General features: G+C 37.5%; 1 protein-coding gene across 1 annotated transcript in view; it reads right to left on the bottom strand.

Annotated features, from left to right (window-relative positions):
- Window positions 1–9424, bottom strand: part of LOC133422146 (protein tweety homolog 2-like) — a 28810-nt gene extending 19386 nt beyond the window's left edge. Inside the window, exons 1-2 of the mRNA XM_061712055.1 lie at window positions 9062–9424; window positions 5409–5581 (exon numbers count right to left, since the gene is read on the bottom strand). Of these exons, the coding sequence (XP_061568039.1) occupies window positions 5409–5581; window positions 9062–9190 (302 nt within the window). The 5' untranslated portion in view covers window positions 9191–9424. The remainder of the gene's footprint in view (window positions 1–5408; window positions 5582–9061) is intronic.
- Window positions 9425–18469: the final 9045 nt, after the last annotated feature.

Here is an 18469-nt window from a genome sequence, read left to right as displayed (position 1 = left end):
CTCATGAGATTTTCATCAAAGTAGGAAAGGTGGAAGTAAAAAGAATCTTTCGCTTGAGCTTCCTCCATCTATCCACCAATACCTCCCTACATCTTCATATGCTGAAGCTTTTTAACCTGTCGTTTCATTCATGGTTAAGTCCACATCAGAATTCTGCTTGACACCTGTAATGTGTAACGTGGATGAACCCAGTGTCTATTTCTCACAATTCTTCTTTCAGCAAAAATGGTGCTGCCGATCACTCCATTTTATTTATTTATTTATTTATTTTTGGAACGTTGACGAATCAGATATAAACAGTTTTACAGCCTTCATTAAAGTCATCCTTCACCTTCATTTCAGTTCGTCGTCATCTGCTGTGATTGGTTTTGGCGCCAGGAGGTTTACGCCATAATGAAAACCATAAATGTGACTTAGAAAGAAGGAAAAAAAAAAGATAATTTGTAAAAGGTTCTACAAAAAGGTTCTGAAGAGAAAAAAAGGATATTAAAATGTCTAAAAGAATAACTAAATACTGTATGCTCATATGACTAATGATGAATAATGACTGAAAGGTGGTCCCATTTTAGTCTCACTGTCGTGTTTTATCCTAAATTAAAATGTCAACGGTAGCAAAAACATAATATTCCACTCTCGCTGTTGACATACTCCAGGAAGGCGGTGTAGGTGGGTGGTCTTTCTTCGTGTTTTCCTGCTGTCTTTCTACAAAGGAAAGAAAACTGCTGCTATTCCTTTTCCACAGACTTCCTCTTGGATCAGGGGATCTAGGAGCATACAGGAGTATGTAGCCTAAAAGTGCGTCTGAATAAAATATACAATTGCAGCTGTCCTTATAAACAAGACCCCTCAGATGTTGTCAGGGAATGACTAAACTGTGCTGGTTAAACGGAAGTCTGCTATCTTACTTGGTGCTTTTCAAGGCATCTATTCTCAAGCTGAGCTGTACAAAAATAAATAAATAAACACATTGCACATTCAGATCGCTCATTTAAAACTTTGATCCATTATGGCTCCACTGAAAACATGGACTTTCTCATTTGCTGACACTGCTCCTTAGATAACATCAAAACTACATCAGTTTAGCAGCTCTAGCCAGCGACTGCATAGGCTCCACACCACGAGTGCGTTTCTTCATCAACAACTGTAGTCTGACAGTGTATCTTTCTACATAAATCCCCTCTTAAAAGCAAACCCCTCCAAATGTCATCGATACAGGTGAAGGTACGGCTGTTTTCTTCATGAATAGAGCGATCAATGCACCACAAACCGCCACGCACAGAGACCTTGTAAACATGTTCTAGGTGTTTTTCTTTCCTTTCCCAGCTTTAAAATCAGACCAGTTCACGAGCAACAGAACTCTTCTAATGTCATGTATTGTGAGTAAGTGTCATACATTTCTCTCCATGTCCTCGAAACGTCAACCTTCAAAATGACAACCGGGTCATCAAAATTAGCAACATTCAAACACACAGAAATGCCGTGGATCCAGTACCCACAACCTTAGTTAGAGTGTGCTTGAATTCAATCATCCCCTGATAAGCTCATCATTAGCTCAGCTCTATCCACTGGCACAGTTCCCCTTCTCTCAAAGTTCCCGCAATCAAGCACGGAAAAAAGACTGGCCCAGATAATAGAAACTGTGGCAACAACCACCCCGATTCAGACTTACAATTCATCTCCAAATAGAGGGCAGATGCAGCCTCACTTCCAACTAGGGCTGTTCGATTAATCGATTTTAAATCGTAATCGCGATTATGTAATTAGAACGATGTTAAAACGTGAAAATCATAAAATCGATTTTTCACTTTTTTTTTTTTTTTTTTTTTTTTAATTTAATTTTTTTACCTTGTCTGCACACATATTAATGATTGATACCATATTAATGATTGATGGAAATACCTCTCAATACTTGCGACAAGTGCACCATTGGAGAGGCTCTTTAGTGTAGGAGGGGGCGTTGTAACATGCCACCGGGCATCCCTCAAGCCAGATGCCGTAGACCGGCTCGTGTTCCTTGCAAAAAACTTGCAAATGTGAATAGCAAATGTAATGACTGACATTACACACCTCTACCTCCTTCATGGGTTGCATTATTATTTAGCATGCAAAGACCCAGTTTAGTTTAATTAGAAAATGTCTTGTTTTATTTAATTGGAAATATAACTTACTGTATGTTTGCAAGTGCTGATTTGCTGATTTTTTTTTCAGAGATAAAACTTTATATTTTATTATATTTTTAAAAACTTTTTTTCAACTTATTTTACAGAGTTTTGCACTTTATTCATTCATTTTTGGTTTAGTAAGAGCAAAGTTTGCACTTAAAGCCCAATGGGGCAAATGTTCAATAAAAAAACAGCATATTTGAAATCATTTCTTTGCCTTTTGTCAATTCACAAAATAATCGTAATCGTAATCGAAAATCGGATTTTGAGAGAAAAAAAATCGAGATTTTATTTTTGGGCAAAATCGAACAGCCCTAATTCCAACCAGATTTTTTTTTCTTTCTATTCTTACCCCCCTTGTTCTTATAGCAGCCTTTCATACCATCGCACTACCTTGGTATGGATCAGCTGGCTACCTTAGGAATCAGGGGCGCTGTCCACCAATGGTTTGCCTCCTCCCTCACAAGCATAACGCAGATGCAGAGCTACTACTCAGGGTTAAAACGTCTATCGCTGCGCTCCACAAGGTCTGTGTTTCAGGCACTCTTGTTTATCATCTACCTCCTCCGTCTGGGCAAACATTTTTTGTTACAATGATATTCATCGTCATTGCCATGCTGATGACACTCAGCTTTATCTGTCCCACAAGTCCATCTCCTTCACCCGAAAATGCATGTCTGCATGACACGCAAGCACTGATGACAAAAAAGTGCCTCAAACTACAGTAAACAGCAGTTAAACTGGGCTGACACATAATCTACAGAGCACCTCATGCATGTCCACCGAACAGCTCATACTGCTATTGATGCGACTTCACCGGCTCCCTGAATTATTCACTTTTAATCAGCATGCAAAGCAGCATTTAACTGTTCACTACCTCTCATTGTCTTACAGCACTCCAACACTCCTTCTCATTCTCTGCAATCCTCATCAATGTCAGCACACTTGGTGCCAGAGGCTCTTTGTATGCTGCACCAAAACTCTGAAATTCACTGCTGCCTCACGTAGGCAAATGATATACTGCTGTGAAATTCAAACCTTTAAAATAAAAAAAATGAATAAGAAAAACACCTGTTTGAATTAGCTTACCTAATATAGGTCCTCCAGCTGCATCTTCTATCTATTAAATAATTACTTTAATCCACCTACTCGCTGTTTATGCATTTTATTAGCGATAAACTGCTCCTTGAAGCTTTTCATTTGTAATTTTTGTGTAATTTTGCACACTGTATGATATATTTCTGCTTGCAGAGTTTATTGGCATCTCATTTTTATATAGCTTATTGTAAAATAACCTTAGGAGTCAAAAAAAAAACATATCTAAATTAAATGTATCATCAGTATCATCATTATTTGCATTTTAGCAAATTTAGCAGGAATAGTAACCTAAAGTCTGCATGCGAATGATTCCACACACTTGAAGGACATTTCCTTCAGAGTTTATCACATTCCTCATAAAAGAAATGATCAATCTCAACCATGTTGGAAAGGAAGCATCACATTTTCGAAAAGCTACTCCCGTTTTTCTCATGTTGCATTGCTGTAATACATAAACCTTTGCTCCATCTTAAGATCTTGAGCATAATAGAAATGCTTTTCACTCTAGATTGCTCAATATGTTTTTATTTCCCTACATCTTAAATGGTCTCCCAGTCCCCGTTGCATAAAAAGATACCCCCGGGGTAATGCTCCCAACACCATGCTTGAGTGCAGTCATGGTGTTAATGAGCTACAGTTCTTCCACACATGCTGGGAATGAGGTAATTGTGGCCACATATTTTAATCTCATCATACTCCGAGGGGATTTTGCTCCTCATGGTCTGAGTCTTTTGTTTGCCTCTTGGCTAACTACCAGTAGTAAGTCATGTGCACTTTAGTGAGGAATGGTGGCTGTTTTACACTCAACCAATGTGTCCTTTTGTGCCATTAAGAAACGGGATATTTATAGTCACTATTGGGTTCATGTTTGCTTGTTTGACCAAAGCCTTGGCAGACGGCCACAAATTCCTCAGTTTCAGAATGATGGCACACACTGTGCTTTTGGGCACTTTAAAAAATAGCAGAACTGTTCTTGTATCCCTTTCCAGGCGCGTGCCTCCACACAATCCTTCAGTCTTCCTGGTGGGCATAGTTCTTTCAAAAGCATGCCTCGGCTTTCATTCTGGCACAATCTTCAACAGCGAGTGTGAGACTTTTCATGGACAGGTGTCTGCTGACTTTGTTAGAGCTCATACATGAAATAATTCCCAAATGCGTTCCAGTCAAGGAACGGGTGAGTCTGAAAGGATCACTGAAGGAACCGTGATGCTCCAGACTCAGTCGCATGTTTCATAAACTAGAGTCTGAACGCTTCTGTAAATGTGAGATTTCTTAATTCACTTTGATCATTTAAATTTCAAAGATCTTTCTTCACTTTGCCGTTGTGGAGGTTCATGGGGTGATGAAGGATCAAATATGAGAGTCACTGCTAAACTCCAATATAGTTTAGCAATGACAGTTTTAAAGCTATTGTAATCAGAGTTAACTTTCATCTACTGTATATGTTGCTTATTGTTGATGTTATTGTGAGTGGAAATAGAAAGGTCATGACATTACACAACAGCATCATGCCCAGTCACTTAGCATTTCACCACGCCCCGTGTGCTGTAGCCGTGGTTGGGTATGGCAAAAGAGAGCTAACAAAGTTAAAGTCTAACACTGTCACAAGTTTTACGGGATCAGAGCACAAATTCTATTAAGGCTTTTGGGGATTAATTTGTTCTATTTCATTTTATGACATTTTTAGTATTGAATCATATTCAAAAAGTACAATTAAATCCAGCAACGTGGTCCAAGAGGTTTTATGTAAGCTCCTTCTTTGTTTATACTTGCATAAAGTGGCTGGACAACCAAAGAAATAAAAATAAAAGGACTTCAAAGGCTACAACATTGTGATTTGGAACAATATTGAAATGAACAAAGAGGAGGAATCAGCATTTAAAGTTCCTCACAGATTGATCTCTTTCTGATTATTTGCTCGAAGAAACGCTGATGACAGCAGCATGACTTGCCTCATTTGTATACTCTTATGCATGTGGTTAAAGTGGGATCATAACTGATGCGCTCCCTTCTCTCAGGGGAATTTGGAATAATAATCCAACATCAGTCGGATACTCGTTCCTCATATAGACACGTGTTCGTACTTTTGTGAGAAACGTGTAGCTGTGTACAGCAAGGGGGACAAAGGAAGCAACAGCCTGTACTCACCATATGATGAGGCCTGTGATCACGGCAACCCAGGTAACGCAGCATGTGTCAGGCCTTTTGGTGTTTTCATCTAGGTCCTTGCGGCAGGAGCACAAACACATCACGTACGCCCCCAAAACCAGCGCGCTCAGACAAAGACCCACAACACCGAGACATGCCAGAAATATCAGACTCTGGGAGAGAAGATGTGATAGAGAGAAAAAAAAATAGCATATGTTAAAGCGGTAATTACGATGTTATTATTAAGACTTAATGAAGAGTCTGTCAGCAAGTTTTATCTGGAAAAAAAGAGCTGTTATGTGCGGCCTCATGCCGTTAAGGCCAGCTGATCCCACCACCCATGAGGCTGGCTTCCTGAGTCAATCAGCCATTATCAAACAACACTCATGTTTAGAGATATTTGTGGTTACTCTGTAGCTGTCTCATCGTCAACATCATAACTGCAGACTGCTGGTCAAAGCATAAAAAAAAAAAAAAAAACATGACATGACATGAAAAGGGGCAGATGTTTGTGGTCTTGGGAAAAACACAGCTCACAGAGGACCTTGATTTTTCTGCCAAGTGCCACAGCAGGGACTTGATCACGGTAAAGAGGAAACAAAAAATGATCCAAGGCTAAAGGAGGGAATGTCATGTGACACCATGGCTTCCATGTAGTCTTGTGATATCTGAGTCTGCAAAATATTTGAAGCCTGAAGGATGGACAGACACGGAGGAACATACAGGAATAGCTTGTTTCTAGAGTCTTCATGCATGAAATGCTTAATTTTAGACTGTTTAGTAACGATAAAACACTGAATTGGTAGTTTGTTAAACCTGGAACAAAGGCTGCTTCAGTTTCTGAAAAATTCCTTTTGACTGTGTTCATGAGGAGAATTTCCCCCAAGGTTTTAGTTGCTAACTGAATCACTCATCAATTGTTCAGTTTTTCTACAAAACCTGAAATAGAAAAAAAATCATCTCAATTGGAGTACCCCTACAGTGTTGAACATTGCAAGAACATGTTTTTGTTAGCCCGGTCACCAATCCCAATGTTTTCCTCTTCATTTTTTAATATAAACTAATGCCCTGCAAATTTTAATGCTCACAAATTCTGTTAAGATGGCAGGGACACTGTCACTGGATTTAAAATGACATGAACAGTTCTGCATATTCTAATAAATTACTTAAATCTTTGAAATCAGATGGATATCTAATCATGCTGAGTCCCAGTCTGCTATCAGCTCCTCTAAATCATTAGGTTAGCTGTTAATATTTGCAATAATAGACATAATCAGTGGCTCGTTTATGAACAGGTGGGCTGTCCTGTCTCCATTTGCACAAAGGTCAAACTCTTAATCCAATGATTTGCTAATTGTTTCATGGAGGGCACTGCTGATGAGCCACAAGTAGCTTTGTGAGGAGTTCATGATGAGCTTGAACCTTGTTGGGTAGCCTGTCACTACAACTCCTCTTAGACCCTTTAGAAGAACAAGGCTGCTCTACTTGACCTCCTAATTTTCCACTCAATTGTTAAGTAATTAGACATGTACCGACTTCAATTTCCACTGGATGCAATGTCATAACAAGGAAAGACGTGTGCGACTGGGAAGAAGAAAGAGAGACACAAAACAACTATTGTACAGCCATTATTCAGAATGTATTGATCTTTTATCTTTCCAAATGGATGCTTGGACAAAATTGGCTTATGTGAGCCTGTTAAATTTAATTAAACTGTGAAACATTAGTCTTAAGGAATTGCCCATGACTTTTTTTCATTTTCCACTTTTCTTAAAAGGCAAACACGTCCAATTAAGAAGTTATTTCTAGTGCTGAGAAAGTGAATAAGCCAGTGTGACAGTCCCGAAATGCAATAATGAACATGATAAGTGAATAAAGAAGTACATTGTGGCACCTAAATCGCAAGAAATGCTCTTAGGAATGGCTAAAATATCTGTACATAAACATAAGACATTTCACTAGGGTCAAGGGAGCATCCAGTGTTGTGCAGTTCCAGGCAAAATGTGTAAACTAGCATCTGCACACACTTTTTTGGAATCATGTCAACAAAATACCCCTGAAAATAACAGCTGAAAGAAATAGATATCGACCGCAGGTCAGTACAAGACACTTGGTGATGCTCATGTATAAAACCAACACAGCCAGAATCACAATAATAAAGTAAAAAATGGATCAGAAAAGAGTGTTTTTTTTATCATATTCATATGAAACAGCTCTCTTTATAGGGTGTGGAAGGTCCAATTGATGTTACACTGGTACTGAACAACTGAGCAACGACTTTTAAATGAACTGACACCTCTCAAACTATAACGTACACCCCCTGTGTATCCTGTATTTCAACATAGTCAGCTGTTGCAATTGCATGTAAAAGACAGCTAAGTGGCAGAAATAAGTGGAAATCTGAAATTGCATGGTGATGGAGAAACTACGGAGAGCACTAATGAGCACTCAGTATTGGTTTTCATGATAATGTCCATCTCATCTGCAGCGACTCTGCTACTGCTGTCCACAGCCAGACACCATCTCTAAATCTCTAAACAATGCTATCTACAGAGCCTCACTGGCTGTGTAAATGAACTCTGGGGGAGATTACTGAACACTGTGAAGTTTCCGCTTTTTAGTCTTTTCTTCTCCAGTCAAATCTCACATAAAAAAGGCCACTGTAGAATGGACAAAACACAATCATCTGCAGCCGAAAATTTCTTTTTTTTATGGCGTATGAACGAGCAGTCATCTTTTTTATTACTTAACTGTTTTATGACTGCATGAGTCTAATAAAATAGTGTTGCGTTCATATTCTTACAGCAAGCCGTTTAGAATGTAATCAAATTACACTCTTTTCAGTAATTGCCTTCCAGAGAGCTCTAACGGCATTAGTCCTAGCCAGTTTTATACTCGTGTCATAATGGTAATTAAAGCTCTACACACCAAGTGAACCTTTTTCATTTAGTGAATTAGTTAAATGGTTGTTTTAGTCATATCTTAAAAAGAGGGCTTTTCATCACTGATATCTCAGATCAAATTTATACTGACAACTGGATTAGACATTTATTAAATGGAAAGTTTTCTTAGTAAGAATTAGTTTTTAAATGCCCAGAATGTTAATTTTAAACAGCAGAAATGTAACTGTTGACATTTTAATGTGAATACAGATGAAGAGCAACAATAAAATGGTTTACTAGAGGAAAAATCTGTAACAAATGTAGTAACCTAATGCTGGTGGCCCTGACATGGCTTCCTGTTTATGTTTACAGGGTGGTGCTGAGTGTTTACTCATAGCGTACAGTAATGTTTAATAAAATATGAAATATTAAAAAAAATATAAAATGATTTACCATTTGACTCAGAACTGCGCATGTGTTCCCCCGACACTGTTTAATCACCTAGACTACTCCACAGTCATAGTTAATACAGGTCATGTGTTATCATGTGAGAACTGCAGGTCAGTATGGGTTCCTTATTATGGGACTGAACATTTCAGACAGCTTCAGATTACCTCTCAGCTTCAGAGCCAATTAAAAACAGTGGGAAAGGCCCTCTAAATACAAACTATGTGGTATTAGGAAAGTTGTGTTTAGTGACACCAGTCTTTCTGGTGTGTCTTTTTTTCTAAAATACAAGCGTTTCTACGCGCAAGTAGTACATATACCAACCTGCTGGTAGCTGGCATCCTCCGGTTTCAAAGTGCTCTCGACCGGCTGGAATGAGAAATTGAAATGTGGGAAATTGTGCAGCCAGTATGTCCACCACGGAGCAACATAATCAACCCTGCCAGTGGCCATTACTGCTGGAAAAGTAAATCCAATAAACCCAGTTTCTCTCTGACACCAAGTATTCCTTGGTTAGGCAAAAAATGTGGCAAAAAAGAAGAAGAAAAAAAATAAAGAAAAAAGAAATAAAGAAAGAAAAAGAATTGTGGCTTCTGTAGAGTTCACCACAGAGTGTCAAAGCTGCATATTTCTGCTCCGGTTTCCCATATTTGTGTGCGATGTGCTCAGTAGCGCGACATTGGCAGTAAAAAGTGTGCGGGACGCGTTCGCATCCGAGAGCCGGATCCGCGCTGGAGCTGCTCTGGTAGGAGGCGTGACAAAAGTTCATCCGTGGGCAAGGCGGCCCGCATCACCCACTTATGGGAAACAAACAAATCAAAGCCTGTGGTGAAAACCCCCACTGACTAAATACTTACACATTTTTAATCAGCAAATATGAAAAAAAAAAAAAAAAAAAAAAGAAGAAGTAGGAAATAGGTCACAACTCAGGAAAACTTCATGCCACGTTACTTTTACATAATCTAGCCTGTATTATCTTTTCTGTTGGTATTGAGTGTTTAAACTTCAGATTTTGTTCATATTTTCAAACCGCGTCACCTAAATGAAGGAAGGGATCCTCTGCACCCGGCCTGAACTTTGACAGCTGGCACTATTTATGACTTCTGCTGTTAATGTCTGACCTCTTGTGGACAATGAGGCGAACAGTGAGGTGAAGAGTAATGAAACATATTAATGAGCCCCTGCAGCCCCTGTTTGTCTGCTCTTTTTTTTCTTTTTATCGGAAGAGCTCAAAGTTGCATGTTTCTCTGTATCAGAGATGAATCGGCACTAGGGTTGCCACCTTTCAGAAATAGAAATAAGGGACGCCCTGATTTCAGCAGTGCAGGAGCCAAAAAAAAAGCCCCAAAACTTCTAAACTGAATGAAAAAGGGGTTATTTTATATGAAAAAACAAAATGCTTTGATTTAAAGTTTAAAGTGCTTTAATAGCATTGAACTTTCATGACTGTACAGACAGCCAACCATACTAGCAACTGAAATAGCCTCCTATGCTACATATGTCCATATCAGCCCAGATGTAGAATATAGCCTACAGGTGAAGAATATGGTGTAAAAGTTAATTTATTTCAATAATTCAACTAGCATATGGTGTAAAAGTTAATTTATTTCAATAATTCAACTAGAATATGGTGTAAAAGTTAATTTATTTCAATAATTCAACTAGAATATGGTGTAAAAGTTAACTTATTTGAATAATTCAACTAGAATATGGTGTAAAAGTTAATTTATTTCAATAATTCAACTAGAATATGGTGTAAAAGTTAATTTATTTCAATAATTCAACTAGAATATGGTGTAAAAGTTCATTTATTTCAATAATTCAACTAGAATATGGTGTAAAAGTTCATTTATTTCAATAATTCAACTAGAATATGGTGTAAAAGTTAAGGAAAATAAAGTACAAATCGTGTCCCATATTAGTTCAATACGGGACGCAACATTTTTTTCTCAAATAAAGGACAATTCCGTATTTTACGGGACGGGTGGCAACCCTAATCGGCACACATCTCTCAGCACATATGGCATTCTTTAAACAAATCACTTTGGTGGAAATGCATGCTAGGTCACGGTAGACTTCAGCTCTGAATTCATGCAGCATGGCACACAGATTATAGCTTAATTCTTATGGTGTTTCAGAGGTACCCGGCAGAGAGAAGTAATCAGATGTTACATGTTGAACAAGGCCTCATGGTCAATAAGAACCTTCAAATGGCGCTGGTGGGGTTTTCGAACTGGAAAACGATCACGTGACCATGTCATTACAATTCACACAGTATGACTGGAGCCCTGAGAAGATCCTGCATCTGGTGAAAGTTGACACCGGTGTTAATGTTTTCAAACTGTGTCAGGCATGAATGCAGCTGTGGGACAGCTGTCGAAGACCGGGTTCTCAGAGAAAAATAATAATAATTTAAAAAATGCTCGGGCAAATACAATGATTGTGAATCAAATCAGTGACACAGTGGAACATTTTGTGTTAAGATTTATAATATACCATTATTCTGGTGAAATACAAAAAAAAAATCCTTATTTGCAGGGTTGTAAATATCTATGTGCCCATCTATAAATGGCTAAACTAGTTTTTAAACCATATTTTTTGCAGCGACTGAATTACTCTGTCAGACCCGATGCCAGCTAAAGCACCATCACTTAATAAACCAAACTAAACAACAAGCCATTTGAAAGTTATCCAAAATATATATTTAATTTGCAGAAAAAAAATGAAAGGAGCAAAATGTGTCAAATTATTACTTTCTCTGAAAAACAGTTGTTTAATCTGCATGGAGTACACAGCGGCTGGCATCTTATGGCTACTGCTCTAATTATTTGGATGCTTTGATGCACCTCCATGGCCAGAATGTATTCAGAACATGCTGAACACTCCGAGTAGGCAATGTTTGAAAAGCAATTTATGAATATGATTTTTTTTTGTCTGTGTTCTGCATTGACAAATAGCTGAATTTGGTTCCAGGAAACTTTCCAGTGATTACCTTGCCAATCACTCTCAATGTTTGAACCAGCCGAGAGGATCAACATGAAAGAAGAAATGATGTGAATAAAAGCATCTCCGCTGCAAACTATAGCGAATGCATCAATCCTCTCCATTCCTGCTGATTCTTTAGTCTTTTTATCACTGTAATAAATGAAAAAAGTCAAACCCAGTCTGATCAAGACAGTCAATCAATCAGATACGTAATCAAACCAACTTCAAATATCAAAGCCACTCATCATATCATCACCGTTGCAATGTAAAATGTTTTAAAAAAAAAAGGTGTAAATGATTTAAACACCATGTCGAAAATAAGAAAAGAAATAAAAAGAAAAATATAATTCTATCCTATATCTTGACAATGCCTTTCCAAAAAGTTTTAATTCGAGGATCAGAAGGATGGTAATTTGGCATAGTTCTTAAAAAAGAAAACCTAAAGAGAAAAATCCAGGAGCATCCAGGAGCATTAATTTATTATACACACTCGCTTCTTCCATTTCAGGGTCACAGGGGTGTGCTGGAGGCTGCCTCAGCTCTCTTCAGGTGATAGGCAGGGATACGCAGGGATACACCCTGAACAGTTCGCCAGTTCATCACAGGGCTCAACAAGGAACATCTCAGATCCAATTAAGGAATGGAAACAGGTCAGTGACATGACATCCCAGAGAGTCTGAGTCTTTCAGAAGTAGAGATTACTAGTTCTCCATTCAATGGAAGACTCTTTGGGCAAATCGTGAGAATATGGGAAAGTATCTGTGCACTGAGGACACCATCTGGAAACCAGTACAGATTGATGGTACTACTTGAGCCCTTTGGTACATAAAGTGGATGAAAAGGATGGATTAAAAGGATAATTCAAATACAAGAAGAGGAGTGGTATCATATGTGTGAGACACACTGTACATCAACAAATTCATTAATATGGAGAGTTCTGCTGGAAGAACCTTACTCGGTACTTCATAACACCAAAGATAAAATCTAAGCAATTAGCTATACAAAAAAACTGTTGGAGACTGTGTGGGAGTGTGGAGGCAGATCATACACACATCTTCTGGAACTGTACACAAATTGGTTTGTATTGGCGTATGGGGTAGGAAATACCAAACACCTGTCCAGTGATTTATCTTGGGAACATTGAGAAAGTTATAATGAAAAAAGACTTGTACTTGACTAAAGTGCTATTGCAGCAAGCAAGAAAGCCATAACAAGGAACAATGTGAACGCTCCAAGGCAGGAGCAGTGGTTGGACATTGTCAAGGAAATCCATGACATGGAAAAAATGACATTCATACTGAAAATGAAAGAGAACATATTTGATGAAAATTGGGAAAAATTGAATGCTTATATGAGACAACAGGACACCAACTGAACGGATGCTACATGGAATAGTGAACTGAACAGTTTCATCTCCAGACTGTGTTAGGGTTATTATTGTTATTCTTACATATAATTAGTTTTCAGTATTGTTTTTGTCTATAAATATGTGAAAAATTCAAGTTACAAAAAATAAAAGGATGGATTACAAGTTTGTCTTTCTGGTAATCGAGAAGGAAATGTTCATGGGTTAGGGTTAGTTGCTTCCATAGAATTGGATCAGCACTCAGATATTTATGAGGAAGGCAAACATTAGAAGCAGAGGCAATTAACTCTCCTCCTTCTGCATCTGCATATATATATATGTATATATATATATATATATATATATATATATATATATATATATATATATATATATATATATATATATATATATATATATATATATATATATATATATATATATATATATATATATATGTGTGTGTGTGTGTGTGTGTTGTTTGCACAACATTTGGTAGTTGACGTGTTAACTAGATAGCAGCAACCTTAAAGAGAGTTAAATAGGTTTTCTTAGTCTATAAGGACCCTATCCACACATCCCTAAAGTGAAATAACAATTTTTTGTACTTATCAGTCTTAAAGTAGTAATTTATTTCTACATAGATCGATTGCCCCAAGAGCAGATATTAATATCCATTTTTGCTGCAAAAAGCAATCTGTTTTCACTCAAAATTGCTTCGATTCAAGTTGTTTTGGTCCTTAAAGAAAGTTAATACTCTTTACCATCTAATATTGGACCTAGGGTTGTTAAAACTTTGAAATGTTCCTGTATGAAAATAATACTTTGGGGAAATTATTACATGGGCTGGGGAACTGTTGTCGGCAATGATCCATAAATGAATATAAACAAACTTAAGCAAGCTCAAGACATGCATTTACATTGGAAAAGGGGAAAAAGTTGAAAATATTTAATACAAATCTGTGTGCGCCATCAATGCTGAGAGATAGGTGCAAGCTTTGGAGGCTGACTGTCATCCATAGACGTTTTTTTAAAAGGCTTTGTCGAGTGACATTGTGAAGGCTCCACAAAAGCACAGCTCCATAAAAGGAGTCTTGATGTTGAGACCAAAAGCACGACAAAAGGGGCTCTACACTAAAAGCCTACAATCCTGTGCATCTTAGAGGGATGAAAAAACATTTTCCCTTTGGAAAAAACTGACAGTTGACTCTGTTGACTCTGTTAACAAATGCTTAAGAGTAAAACAAAATGAAAAAGGATGATTTTAATTATAGTTTTTATCATTTGAAACTAAGAAATGCAGTTTACTGTATGGGAGTTGGTTCCCACAAAATTACTCCACACAATTGAGGTTAAAGTGAAGTTCCTTTGATGAAAACAACCAACAATTTTAAAGTAGGTAAGCAAGTGTAGCCAAACCTTTAGGTGGCAGCCCAGCACTTTTCAGCAGGCTGGAGAAGAAGTCCATGTCTTCAGTGTCCTCATATTGAATATCAGTAATGAAGAAGCCCATGACTGGACAGAGCCCTTTCGTATATAATGCTGCCAAGGAGTTCCAGTTAATGGTTTTTATAAAGATCTTGTTTTAATGAAGTGCATTTTAGAGATCAGATCCATTACTTTCTTGGACTTTTCATCAGATTCTCAGGGGAAAGCAATTTAGGTCATGATGTTATAGGGGATTCATATCAAAGAGCACTTTGAAGTCAAGGTACTTCACAGTACATTTAAAAGACTGAAAGACTACATTCATACAGGGGTTGACAAGTCTAAGTCACTTGTATTTGACAGCTATATTGTAGTGAGAATTTTGAATTTGTCAACCAAGCACTCCTGCAAGTGGTATGCCAACCTTGACTTCTGCAGACAGCCGCATTCCACTTGAGAGTCACTTTAACTACCTCGACAATATAAACCTACCTTTTTTCATCCTCATGTAAGCTTGTAGAGGAAGAAATGTATGAGATGCCATGACCCCACTGAATATATATCCTTACTGCTTCTACTGGTTTTACTAGTGTCATATTTTTTTTAATAGTGACAAGAAAATATACATATATACACTTGACTGTGCTTATACTTATATATCTGTTGCTTATTCCTCATCATGTGTCCTCAGCAAACGTAGGATATTACCCCCTGATTGACTGTGTCCGTAACAATCACGGGGATGATTGGTTCATTTAAACGCGTTTTGAAGAGCTTTGTGCCATATCTCCTATTTGCTATACTACGATGATTCTTCCGAGCCATAACTGTTCGGGCTCAGTGAAATGTGGAAATGTGTCGTATTGGACTTTTTCCCCCCTTCGTGTGGTTATTGCTTTTTTTGGATTTGCGACTCAAATCCTCTTGCTCTATTTTGAGTGATTTATGCACGAATGAAGATTTATGCCTGAGAGCTCAATGTGCCAGTATTATCCAATCAAACTGGGCTGCTCAGTTGCTCCTGAGATTGCATTAAAGTGTAATATCAATGCAGCAATCCTTGGGTTATTGCCACTTTGAAATGCCCATAGTCCCTCTGATACTATAGCCACATATTATGATGGCGTCTGTAGAGATAATGTTTCACAGGAGATTACTTGAATAAATGAATGAACATTTACCAGCTTCTTTTAATTTATTTTATCAATGATTGGATTAAGACGGAAGGAAGTGTTATAGCACGCAGGTAACCTAAAATTAAAAACAAAGGAAGCGGACCGAATATAATTTCTTTGTAAAGTAAATTGAGCAGAACTGGAACTTTGGAACTCGCTTCCTGGAGCGTCCTTGCTGTAAAATAAACTACATTTATTTATTTTGATGACTCATCTGTCTCTGGACTATAAACGTCTCTTATGATTGCAGAGGCTGGTAAAAATGTCGTTATTATTTCTAAACACTGCACCCCATCCTTGCAGAATGTAAGAAAACAGTGAAAAGAAAAAAATAGGAGGTACATTTTTTTTTTGAAAAACAACTCTGGTAAGTGTTTGAAACATGAATAAATTCAAGAAAAAATTCAAGAATGTGTTCATTTTTTTCTTCATCAAATGCCATCAAATTAAGGACTTTCTTTTTTTCCCCCAGTGGTTTCATGCTCTGTTTTAGTGGCATATTTTTATTAGCACCTTGAAGAAATCTTTACTGTTCAAAACACTGTTAAATAATCTTCCTGGTTTTTCCGCTGTAAAGATCCCCTGTTCCCACACCAGACAGCAACTTTGCCATCGTAACCATACTTTTATTTCATGTGGCAGGCCAATGTTATAAGGGTTAGATCATGCAGTAATGATTTTGTGAGGAGAAAAACCTGAACTGACAACGAAACATTTTCCTTTTTTTCTCTCTCTGCCCACAGGGAAATAGCTTTCTTAGCCTACGATTTATCCAATTACGGATTTACAGCAGTGCAAAGTCGACCATATGATACAGCCTAAGTCTATTTTTCAGCCCTTCGAGCAAATCCAATCATTCCAAATGGCTGCTGATGGTAATAATTGCAACAGCATTGTATTGATTTAGTAAGTCCATGGAGTGGAAATAAACAAAGCACACTAAAGGGGACGGTGCTTTTTGCATGTAAAATTATTTGATTTGTTTATCAGGCCTTTTTGACCATATAATGAAACATTGGGATACAGTGTTTAGTTTCCATTTGATGCTTGTGAAAGAAAAAAAAACAAACTTGTCCCCACTGATTCACTCATTTCCTTTACTCATTCTATGACCACTGTATAGAAAATCAAGTATTATGCTATCAAAGCTCAAATGTACCTGTAGGAATGACAGAGTATATTACATGTGGCCCAAATCAAACCAGGGGTCCGCGAGCATTAAGAAATGTTTTTTTTTAACGTTTGTATGCTCATAAAATAACATTGTAAATACAAATAACACCAACAAGAACATCTAAAAATCCTTCAGTTTCTAGTTAACGGGAAAGAAAGAAATGCGGGGTGTTAGTAGTGGCTACAGAGTTGTACTAAGGTCTAGAGGACCCAGGTTAAAGCCCTGTACTGGCAACCAAGATGAACCACCTTGGGCCCTTGAGCAAGGCCTTAACCCTAATTGCTCCATGGTGTGTGTGTCTCAGATGTAAGTCACTTTGGATAAAAGCATCTGCTAAATGACAGTAGTAGTATCTATTTAGTTCCCTTCAATTTGTTTGCAATGTACCAATTCACAACAAAAACATCCTTTTTACATACATATGTGCCTAAAAGGAACACATTAAATGCAATCCAAATAAATATTGTCTAGTAAATCTTTGTAATGTAATAATTAATTGTATCATTAACTGTAATGATTATTTGGTGAAAAAAAACACTATTCATAAGTCTTTAAGAAGTAGAGATGAGCAAAATATTGCCACTTTAGCAGTAAATGTGCAAGATTTTAAACATTTTTAAAAACTGAAATGTTTGAAAATAAGGAGAGAACAAAAAAAATGATAAAGAGAGATCAGATGGTGTTTTTCTACATTACTTACTGCAGCGCATAATAACATGAAACGATTGAAGGAATCTTGAGGAGGTTCAGTAAACGAAGGGCAAAAGTGCAAGCACTAGAGACTAATCATCTCTGAGTCATCAAATGAAAATCCATTACCGTCATTCATCCATACCTGATATAAACACATGTGAAATGGATTCATTTTGTACAAAAGAAACCTCACGGTCACCTGGAATCTGGAACAGACCATCAAAAGAATTATTGTGGTCAGATGAATCACTATTACAGATTTTTTTACGGAAGAAATGGATGATGTGTGGTGTGATTATTATTTATTTCCAAGGAATGCACATACATTTTTCAACAAAATCTAATTCTTCACAACATAAAGACATGTTTTAATATATAAAGGGACAAAATAACAGTTAAATGCTTGGTCACTCAGTATCCTCAACAGCAGAGGATCTTCAAAGTTTTGTAAGATGGTATTGGAATGGAAGCATTAAAAAGAGATACTACTAAAGAAAAAACTACTTCCATTAAGTCCATAAATGTGTTGCAGCCCTGACATGCAAAAATGCATGAAAACTAACAAACTGAATAAAGTTGATGATTTGTATTTTCTGAATCATTACCAACTTTTCTGAATTGGATTTCCATTTATCTGAGGTCGTATCACAAATTATTGATAAGAGTAGAGTTAGCAGAAAAACAGACTGAAATTGCCAGTCGTATGACTGGAGGAGGCAGCACTTAGTGGTTAGCACTGTTGCTTAACAGCAAGAAGGTTCCTGGTTCAACTCCTGGGCCCGGCACGGGTCTTTCTGTATAGAGTTTGCGTCTTCTCCACGTGCTTGTGTGGGTTCCCTATGGGTACTCCGGCTTCCTCCCACAGTCCAAAAACATGCGTAGTAGGTTAATTGATTATTCTAAATTGCCCGTAGGTGTGAGTGTCAGTATGC

This window comes from Cololabis saira, chromosome 21 (assembly GCF_033807715.1).
Source record: "Cololabis saira isolate AMF1-May2022 chromosome 21, fColSai1.1, whole genome shotgun sequence".
Lineage (NCBI taxonomy): Eukaryota > Metazoa > Chordata > Actinopteri > Beloniformes > Belonidae > Cololabis > Cololabis saira.
Note: the sequence above shows the minus strand (reverse complement) of the source record. Positions and strands in the feature narration are given on the sequence as shown.